The sequence below is a fragment of the Phaethon aethereus genome (genome assembly GCF_964289735.1).
Source record: "Phaethon aethereus genome assembly, chromosome: 3".
Classification (NCBI taxonomy): Eukaryota; Metazoa; Chordata; class Aves; order Phaethontiformes; family Phaethontidae; genus Phaethon; species Phaethon aethereus.
In genome coordinates this window covers 82695024-82705993 of record NC_138576.1, presented here as the reverse complement: position 1 = coordinate 82705993, position 10970 = coordinate 82695024, and the positions used below count along the sequence as shown (strand labels likewise).

The window sequence follows — 10970 nt, the reverse complement described above, 5'->3', positions numbered from 1 at the left end:
GCTCTGGGTGACCCTGCTCAGGGACAGGGGCTTGCATCTTACCGTCCCCTGAAGTCCCTTCCCACCTCTGCAGCCCTGGGTCTCCATGGCTTTTGCCATGGGCCCTGATGGCTGGCCCCCACAGCTTTACATGATTGGGTCAGTTTTATGTGCAGGGTGCCTGCCATGGGGCACCAGGCACCCACTTCAGCAGCGCGGCCCAGCTCCCCTGACTTCACAGGGTAGCAGGAACCAGAGGAATGCCTCCGAAGAGGCTGCATAGGCCAGCTTAAGGGACCCATGCCCCGCACGTCTGCACACACACCCACCCCCATCACCGCCCCGCCCCGCCATTTTGAGATCTTTGCCGTCCTCCCCCCCGCCCGTTGCCGCCTTGCAGGGCCGCTCGGAGCCCTCTAGGGGGCGCTGCCGTCGCGGCGGGCGGCCACTGCGCCTCTCTTGGCGCTCGCTCTGGCCTGCCCCGCCGATGCCCGGCAGTGCCGTGCTGGCGGGGGAGGCGTTGCTTGGTAGCGGCGGGTCCTGCCACCGCTTTGGGCCTGGCGGGCCGGGACTGGTCATGGAGGCAAAGAAGATGAACCTGCCGCGAGGCCCCGAGAACCTCTGCTTTGACAAGGACGAGTTCATGAAGGTGGGCGGGGGTTGCCGAGGCAGGCGGGCTGCGGAAGGGTGCTGTGGGCCCGGCGGGCCTCCTGAGGCCGGGGGTAACGGGTTCCCCGGGCGGTTAGAGGGACCCGGAGCCTTGGTCGGGGACTTTTAGCTCCGCCACGGGCTGAGTCCCCCGGAGGAGCGTTGAGCGCGTCACTGCAAGGGGGATCCGGGCCCTTTGCAGAGGCAGGCGGCTTGCGCCTCCGCGGCGGTATCCACGCAGGGCTTGCGTCTAGCTGGCGCGACTGGAACGGAGTCGGAGCGGCGGAGCAGGGAGGGGGCTGCCTGAGGAGAGAGCCGGCAGGTCTGCGCCCCTGTGATCCGAGTGTCTCTGTCCCGGGCCGGGCCGGGTCCTGCAGCTCACCTCCCAGGGCAGATAGGAGCCATACTTCCTCCAGATCACACTCTGCGTGCCTTGAAGCCAAATTTCAGGCAGATTGGTAACCAGCATTCAGGCCTCATTGCTTAGAGACCTTAAAGTAGTTATTAATACTGTATTTTGACTTTCGTTTGGTTGGGGTTTTTTGAAGTGTATGCAAGGAGTCCTGTATTTTGGAGAGCTAGTCGTTTAGGTATTCTGACCCACAACATTGTGTGCTTTTGAGATTAAAGACCAAGACTTTGGAACATTGGAAACGACTGTGTTAAAGTAGCCTTTCTGCGCCCGCCACCCCCCCCCCCCCGCCCCCGCCGTACTTCAGTTTGGTCAGGTCACTGGCATACGGAATACTTCAGTTTGGGGGTGGTGTGTGTTCCTGGTTGAACTTTTTACTTACATCCTTCTCTCTTTCCTGTTTCATTTTCAGACGGATTTTGATGTTGATCACTTTGTATCAGACTGCAGGAAACGTGTGCAATTGGAAGAGCTCAGAGAGGATCTGGAGCTCTATTACAAACTCCTTAAAACTGCCATGGTAGAACTCATAAATAAGGACTATGCAGATTTTGTTAATCTCTCAACAAATCTAGTAAGTCTTATTAAGTTGTCTGTTAAATTCAGACTTAACATGTTTTAGTGTGATATTTATTTTTCATATGAAAAGTATATGGCTTGTATTTTGACGTTATTAGATTTAAGATATCTTAAACTGTGACCCCTTGCACTGAAACTGAAAGACTGTTACTGTACAATATAGCTACTATACAGAATTGCTGTTGGCCCATAATAAACGTTTTAGATATAAGCTTTTTGTCTTTAAAAAAATCAGTTTATTAGGAAGTTGGACTCAAGGCAGACTTTTTTTAAAACTGCTAATAGTTGTAAAATTGAAGGAAATATATCATTAAAATTGAATAGCAAAGATACAAATAAGGCTATTTGGAGAGATTCTTTTAGGAATCTTTAAATTTACTATACAGTCAACATATCTTTAAAAAAACCAACCCACTTGACTGAGCATTTTAATCATTTTAATATTAAAATGTCATAGTCACTGTGCATCCTACTCTTTTATGCCAGTTCATCCAGGTTCCAATTATATAGGTTCAAAGAGCTATTTTTATTGGAACAACTTCCATAAATTGAAATTTTCTTTCTTTTTTGGCTTTTTGTGACAAACAGTCTGATACCTTTATCCCTGTATTTGAGGTAACATATTTTTGCTTTGTGCTTAAAACTGGAGACTATAAAGGGAGGTATCATTGCTTAGTTCTCTTTTAGTGTCCTATAAAATTATAGGCTTTGTCAGTAATTCATATATGAACTTATCAAAAAAGTCATAAATGTTTTTATGGTAATTTCTTTAGGTTGGCATGGACAAGGCCCTTAATCAGCTTTCAGTACCCTTGGGACAGTTAAGGGAAGAAGTTATGGTATGCTCATTATACACAGCTTGGTAAAATTCGGCTCACTTTCATATGATATATAGAATGTCTTTTATTTATGTTAATAACTATTATAACAAATTTTTCTTTGCAAATTGACTTCTTAGAGCGGTAGTAGGAGAGGGATGTTTTCAAGCACTTGTAGTAGTAAGTTTATGTTTTCTATATTGCTTTTTAACGAAGAGATAAAGGATTTCTTAACTGTGATAAATGAATGGACTCTTGCAAGACAAGTATAAGGTGAAATACTGAACTGGTTTAATATTTGAGTAACTTAAAGGTTAATAAATCAGATGCAACACAGTCCCACTAAGGACTTTTTTGCTCAGTCCTGTGCTTTAACCATAAAAGATCACTCTCCTGAATGTTGGTCTTATACTGACTCTTCCACAGTGACTTGGTATTTAGTGAAGGACAATTTTCATTCATATTGGCAGCTGGTTCAAAGGGATGTTTGCTGCATAAATGTGCCTTCAAAATGTCATAGCCTTGATGTCTAAAACAGAAAATAGGTTCACAGTTAGCATAGAGAAAGATTTATTATATGAAAAATGCTACTTAAATCTGATTTATAACTTCAGTTTCAAGACATAAAATCATATTGGTTTTGTTGCTTATTTCTGTGTGAAAGGTGGTTTGCTATCTGTAAGGTAGTAAAAGACACTGCTTGAAATAGTGATCCTTGTGGTGGCAGTACTTTAGGAGCAGTTTATACTTTCAGTTATTTAGTCTCACTTCAGTTTTTTTCACTTAGAAGGCAGTTGATGTACTGTAGCTTTTATTTCTCTTTTATTCTTATTAATCTGTCTCCTGTTTTAGGTTTAGATTTCTTAGTAAGTTTTTTTTAAACCTTAAGTGGGAAGCCAACTTTTCATACTGACTTTCTGTCTCACAGAGTCTTAAGTCATGTGTCAGTGAAGGAATTCAAGCAGTAGATGACCGAATGACTAAACAGGAAGATATTAGAAGAAAAAAGGTATAACAGACAAATGATGACTTTGGAAAGATCTTCATTAGGGCAACTTTTGGTTTTGCATTAACCCAGGGAAAATGAAATTTTAAAAGCTTTAGACTGTCTAGATGCATACTATACAGGATTTTGCACTTATAACGATTGAAGTTTTGGCTGACAGATTCATTTTTACAGTGTCTAGTTGATAATAATTTTTTTTTTAACTTTATTTGCCCGAAACATCTATATTTGGTTAGGTTGGCCTTTTTAGTTACAGTTACTCTTGTTTCTGCTTGTAATAGTATATAAACTTGCTTATTATGAATGTAGTTGAAATACAGCAGTTTAATTCTTATATGGGGGAGCTGGGACTTATGTTTGTCGTTGTGCTTAACTTAGGGAAAAAAAAGTCAGGGATAAGAACAGCTGCTCTACATCTCTGAGAAACATTTGTTTGTGGGGTTTTATGAACTTATGTGAGCAATACTTCAACAGAGACATGACTGAAATATTAAGATGGAGGGAGAAAACTTACACCATTTTAAAAACAAACAAACAAACCCCAAAAAACTAAAAACCATGCAAAATATCTTCAGGGTCGTTAGGTAATGTAAATTGGGATTGGGGTCAGACATGAAAAATCTTTCTTCAATTACAGATGTGTGTCCTGAGACTTATTCATGTTATTCAGTCTGTTGAGAAAATTGAGAAGATTCTACATTCCCAAGGCACCAAAGAATTATCCTCATTAGAGGGAAACAGGTAAAAAATATGTAATGTTCAGTTTTTTGGTAATTGATGGGACTAATTTAATTTCATGGTATTGTTGTAGATGAGTTTACAAGCATTAGGATATATCTTTAGAAATGTAGCTCTGATGGAATAAGTGACTGTTATTTTAGTATTTTATCAGTTTCAGTCTTCTGCAAACTGGTCATTCACAGAACACGTAGCTCAGGCTCCTAAGTTCCAAATTAGCTGTAGGACTTTCAGTGAACATGTCTTTTTTTAAGTTTGCATGCAATAATTATTTTATTTTTTCTTTCTTGGAAGTCATTAATCCTGTCTTGTCTGAAATACTGTCTACAATACAGTTTATTCCAATATCATTTGGAAGTAAAATGGGAGATAGCTTGTCTTATTTTCCCTGCTTACATGTAACTGAAAAGACTGCTGCAAGAGTAGCTTAAGGTAGGCAAGCCACACACGTAATACTTCTGGAAGAAGGAAGGTTTGTGACAAATTCCAGTCAGACTCTCGGGTTTTGTTTTTTAACAACTTCATGGCAAGTGTCCTCTGCCTTTGTCTTTGCTGAGGAATGGAAGATGTCTTTCAGCCGGGTCTGGAACTGATGTTCCAGCCACATACTTAAAATTGTTGACTGGGATACAAGTGCAAGTTAAGCTGGAGGAAAAGGACGATTTTGTGAACCTGTTTGAATGTGAGACTGTCTCTTCAGTTTAGTGTGATGGATCACATGGTAATGGGTTGGGGGAGGTAGACAGAAGAATAGGTTGATACCTCAAGGGACAAAGCATATGCAGATGTTTTCAGTCAGGGTGAGGCACTTTGCAGAATTATGTTTGGAAGCAAGATTGTACTGGAGTGGCTGAAAATTTGACTAATTATTGGGACTATATAGACCTGAGAAGCGTAGGACTATTTCTCTAGAGATAGGCGTCATTAGTTTTACCATATGATGGAACGGGGAAATAGGAAACAAATCTGGATGGTGAAGAGCACTTACAGCAGTTTCTGAGCTCTCTCAGACTGACTTTTCACGTGACAATAAGCAGCACTGCCATATAGAAAACAGCGCTTCATACTGTTGAGGCAAGATCTTACTACGTTCCTCTCTGCTTCTGCTTCGTCCACTTCATATATTAGTATCTCCAGAACAACTCTAATCATGTAGTCTGTTCCAGGTTATTGTTGCATGATTGCAATAATTGCACTAGTACCTATCAGAATTCAAAATACTTAGATTAAACCACAAAAATTGAGGAAAGCATTAACTATCTGCTGCAGATCACAGTGAGTTGATTTGAAAGGTTTTAACTGTATTCTCATTTTGTATCATCTCTCTTCTAGCCCACTATTAACTGGACAGGTTTTAGAGAGAATTGCCACAGAATTTAATCAACTACAGTTTCATGCAGTACAAAGCAAAGGAATGCCTCTTTTGGACAAAGTGAGACCAGTAAGTATTGCATGATAGCCAACTTAACACTTGTAGGATCAAGCAAAACCAATTAATTGGAAGAGAAATGCCTGTTTCCACAGAGTTTTACTGAATTAATTTATGGGGGAAAATCAGTTCAGGAGGTCATTTTTATCAGTTGATTGTAAGTATTGCTTCTGCCAAGGGTATATACTTTGTTTTCTAGCTTCTTTACGATGAGTTACTTAGAATAAGAGTAGGAAATACAACAGACATTTTGTCAAGCCAGTTTGTGTGCTTACTGATGTTGAGGCCTAGTTCTAGAGATTTATGTTGGTTTTGTTAGCTGCTGTGTACAGACCAGAATATAAATGGAATGTGCCTGCAGAGTGGCTGGCTTGAATACATTCAAGTTTGTCTTTTGGTGATACTTGTTGCCTGACTCTGGCTATTTAGGCTGGTATACTAATCTCCCTAATAGCCTATGTGTAATAACTAATGTAAAAGCTGAATTGATGTTTTGGTGTGTTTTTTTTCCTTCTAACCATTCATTGGACAGAGGGAACAAATGAAAACTGGTGCTTAAAGTTAGATATTGTGAATATGGAGATAGGGTAATGCTTTAAGCTGATTAGTATGGAGCTGTCATTCTTAATGGCTTTTGAGCTAGTGAGGTAGTTTGTCGTTCCAGTTTTTCACTATGTACGTATGCCTGTTGGCCATATAAACATGTTTCATCTCAAAACTTCCATGGTACCATGTTGATTCGTGGACAGTTTACAAGACTGTTCTGGCTACTGAGTTATGAAACATGGATAATAACAGGAGTAAGCGTGAGCATCAGAGTAGTATTTATGGTGGGAGAGCCTTTGTAACATTGTTTTGTGGCTTCCGTAATAATACTTGCCAGGACTCCTGTTGTTGCTAAGGGTCATCAGATTGTAGGTTTCATGACTAGTCAGCAACTGGGTTACTGATTCTGTGGAATCATTTTAGGATGGATGGACACAACACAGCATGGAAAAGGGCAGAGAAGAAATTTGACTGGTTGAATTGGTAGTTCAACTGAGACAAAATGAATGTGTGTTGTTGGACTTGCTTCAAATACAGAGTTGTAAGGGACCGTCTTGGGCCAGGAGTGTATCTGCAGGTAGTGTAGCAATGAATTGGATCTAGTGGAAGAGTTGTAGCAGGAGATCTGGAAAAATGGTTAGGAAAAGGGAGAACGTATGTTGACTGAAGCAGCTGTCTGGCAGAAGCAAGAAGGAATCTAATGGCATGTCTTTTTTGGGGGGTTTGTGTTTGGGTTTTTTTGCCAGTGTCACACAATGTCTTTGGTTTGCAGTAATTTGAACAGTAGTGGTGGGAATACTGTTTTAATTTTTGACAGTGAGGGATAAATGCCACAGTTGTTATCCCTGGTGACTTATTGTAAAGCTTTTGTGTATTATCCACCTAGTGGTTCAATTGAACAAGGAACAATTATTGACCTATTGCTTCAGGATAAAGGGGACCTTAGATGAGTTACTACATAATTTCCAACATACAGAGGAAAATAAGTGCTTTTTAACCTTATTATAATAAATACCATGTTAAATAGCATCAGTAACCCGTTAAGCTTGTGTTAATGTTCATTTACTGCTGACAGTTATCGGAACTTGTGCACCTTTCAAATTAAAATGGAAAGCTGAATTAGGTATTTCTTGAAGAATTTGCTTCAGCAATGATGGCAAGGCTTTGCTTTTGTCTTTTTTTTTTTTTTTTACTATATTTTGTTTCTCTTCATAGCGTATAGCTGGAATAACAGCTATGTTGCAGCAGTCTCTGGAGGGGCTGCTCTTGGAAGGCCTTCAGACTTCAAATGTTGACATAATACGTCACTGTCTTCGCACTTATGCAACAATTGACAAAACACGAGATGCGGAGGCGTTAGTTGGTCAAGTGCTTGTAAAACCTTACATAGATGAGGTAAGATAAAATCAAGAATCCTAGGAAAATGAATTGATTTGCACATATGCTTATTTTTCCTGTTAACCTCCAGCTTTCATTAAAGCTTCAAAATGCGTTTGTGGAGAGAGCAGGAGAACTGAGCCTTAATACAACGTCAATTTGTTGTGTTGTTCCTATTTAAGAAAAAAGGGTGAGGGAGTTGTCTATCTGCCTGTCACCAGTTTCAGGTTATATCCAGTTGGGATTCCTTTTCTTACCTACATTTTTCTTCAGGTGGGGAATCCAAAAAGCAAACCTTAAACCAAGCATGTGACTAGAGTGAAATACAATTTGCTCTGGACCAGGGTGCATCTGTGGGAATTGGATCAGATCTGAGGTTTGCATTTCTCTGTGGCTGGCTCAGTAGCAGGCAAATGCAGCAAAAATAATTCTTGGTGCAATGTCCTTTTCTTTCCATTGTATGAAGAAGCAGTTTCTGCAGTTCCTAGCTGTGCCAGGACATTAGCAGGAACAAGTGTTTGTTTGAAAAGCATTTGCTGGTGTGTGGTGGGAAAAATGTGTCAGATGGGCAGTTTCTCAATTCATGAGAAACCAATTTTAGTAGGCCATCAGTTTACAATACCAATTTGGACCAACCACAAAGTACTAATTGCGTTTTTTGAAATTAGAAAATCAGAAAAAATTTCTGCTAATTCTCTTTACTGTGGAACTTGTGCTGCTACCTGTAAAAGGGCTCCTCACCTTGTAGCACTGTTTGTTTTTACCGCTTCTTCTGGCCTGAGCAGTTGGTGACTAGTCTACGCTACTTTTTTTCTTTTTGCTGTGGTTGATGATAATGTAATTACCGCAAAAACAAGTTCAATGGCAGTAACCTGCGACAGTGCTGTAACAGTCAGCAAGTCAGTCAGTTGTGCTCAGTTTTTCATGTATGTCAGCACATCTGCAGTTGCCACTGAAAACATTTTTAAGGGCCTACGATTGTATTATGGTAACTCTAGTTTCAAGCTTCAAGTAAAAATCTAAAAATTCCTTTTAATATATTTGATAGTCTGCTATGTTTGAAATTACTTGCCCGGGTTTGTGCTGAATTAATGTTGCTATAATAAGACTTCTTTTGACCCTGTTCATCAGTGTGTTGGGAATTATGTCCAGGTCAGGTAACGATTCCATATCATTTCAGAGGATATTTGTTCCCTACTGAGATCTGAAAAAGTATTCTTTTACAATGTAATTACTAGTGCTCACCAGCTGCCCTGCTGCAGGAAGTTTCCTTGGCTTTCGCTAGATTGTCAGAGCATTTCATAAATGCATTAAATTCAGTGTCCTTAAAGAAGAATTTAAACTGGGCCAGCACCAGGGCTATAAAGCTGTAGTTCTAAAACTAGCATTATGAATCTTTCAGCAGTATTAATTTTCCTGCTCCTGTGGGAAGGAAAAACTGTAAAGTACAAGAACTGCCTTGGTGATTGCAAATATATACTTGCTTGAATTTGTGCATGTTAGTAGAAGGCAGAATAGATCTTCCCCTCATCATTGCCTCTGTAATACATAGCACTTTTCAGTGTCTTTGAATCCCAAGTTATTGATATATCTTTCCTTTTGCTGTAAAGATTTTTATTTTACTGCCATTATTCTTTAAATTGAGATACTTAATAACATTCTCTTTTCTCGGTAAACCATGAGACAGTCATGTTATGATGTGAGGTACTGTCTTTTGCTTTCAGGATATTTAAAACAGTTTGTTCTCTACTGGTATTTTACAAAAAAATGAGACCACTTATAGTATAGAGTTAACATTTTTATTAAATGTGATATGCATTTAATAATATACATTCACATACAGCAATGTGAACACTGTTTCTAAAAGTATTGAATATGTTTCTGTAGGCAATAATGCAGTTGCTTTTGCTTATTCTGATGTGCCATTCTGAACATAAATGCAGAAGTGACATAACGCGTTTGCTTCCTTTTTCATTTAGTGACCGTTTGCCACAGTGTTCCCAACCGAGGCAAGTGAAGAGTTAATCTGTATAACTTTTGCTGAAGGAATTGTTCTTCTAAATCAAGATAGGGGAAGGATACTACCTTTTTTCACTCAGTAATGAGATGGAATTGTTACCTTTCCCTTCCCTTGCCTTTCCTGTGAAAGAATAGTATTTGTGATAACACCTGAGCTGTATGTCATTGTCAGTAGGATGTTTCTTTTCTGCTGTTGGGAAGGAAACATTTAAAATTATTCTGGTTTTGCTTTGTATGCATGCAGATTTATGTAAGCAAAGCCAGCTCCTGGCTTTTGGATAGGAGAGGGAGTCAAACGGTGGTAACCTCTCCTCTTAAGTACAGATGTCCTTTAGGTGCTTGCTAATGCTGTAGCAACTGCTACAGTGGAAGACAGGTCATCTTCCTCTCTGAGTTTTCTCAGTATTTATTCTTTCCCCACTCCTGTACCATTCCACTTCTTTTTGTAGCAAGAGGGAAAAGTGTTCAGACAGGTGGAAGAATGCCAAGAAATATAAGCTATTGTCTTTTCCTGTATTGTCCAACTACTGTCTGCCTTCTCTTTATGGCAGAGATTATCCCTTTTTCATTTAGTGGCCATTGGAGGTACTGTCCTGACAAACTCTTTTGCTAGCTGCGTTAAAGGCTTAGCACTGTCGCTGAAGATCTTGGCTATTGGCTTACCTTTATTTGGGATTGGACCAACAAGCTATAAATTTAGAATACATTTTTTACTTTATTCTGAGGTTTGATTAGCTTTTGCCAGTCATCTGTTTGACGTCACAGACTGCGTCAGGGGACAGTGATGTGTGGTGGGCCAGACACGGTGGCTAACATTTAAAAGCAAGGAGTTTGTTCCCATTCTTGTGGCCAGTCTTGCCAGTTAGAGTGCTGCGTTAAAGGAAGTAATAGTTCAAGCTGGCAAGTTATACTTGGAAACTATAATATAAAAAAGTAATATGCTGACTATCCCAGTATTTGGGGTTATAGTGTTAGGAGTTTTGAGTGAGTAGACTATGAGTCTTGCATTACGGTACTTCATATTCACTTTTCTGACATTTGATGTTGAACTCTTCCTGGCAGGTAATTGTGGAACAGTACGTTCAGTCTCATCCTAATGGCCTTCAGGCTATGTACAGTAAACTATTGGACTTTGTTCCTCATCATTGCCGTCTCTTGCGTGAAGTAACAGGGGGAGCTATTTCGAGGTAAGTATCTTGGGATTTCTTTTGCATACACTAAAGTTACAGCATGTATCATATATTTTTTTAAATGTTTTGCATCATCAGCTTCCATGCACAAACGTCTTAGCTGGCCTTTCCTGAAGATTCATAGTCAAGTTTGATTTCTCTCTCCTGTCTGTGTTTTTCAAAACAAAACAGTAAACAAACTGCCTTGATGCTCTGGCCCAGACCTTCAGAGAAGGGAAAGAGAATCCTG

The 10970-nt window shown here is 40.0% G+C and overlaps 1 protein-coding gene across 2 annotated transcripts in view; it reads left to right on the top strand.

The window, feature by feature from the left end:
* Positions 1-538: 538 nt before the first annotated feature.
* The window catches only part of COG2 (component of oligomeric golgi complex 2), a gene marked incomplete at its 5' end in the record, with an annotated part of 31338 nt that continues 20906 nt past the window's right edge, over positions 539-10970 (top strand). Inside the window, 8 exons of one of the 2 annotated variants that reach the window (XM_081997196.1) lie at positions 539-628; positions 1452-1613; positions 2392-2457; positions 3365-3445; positions 4080-4183; positions 5513-5621; positions 7371-7550; positions 10614-10738. In XM_081997196.1, the coding sequence (XP_081853322.1) occupies positions 557-628; positions 1452-1613; positions 2392-2457; positions 3365-3445; positions 4080-4183; positions 5513-5621; positions 7371-7550; positions 10614-10738 (899 nt within the window). The remainder of the gene's footprint in view (positions 629-1451; positions 1614-2391; positions 2458-3364; positions 3446-4079; positions 4184-5512; positions 5622-7370; positions 7551-10613; positions 10739-10970) is intronic. The other variant, XM_081997195.1, reaches the window with a different exon arrangement.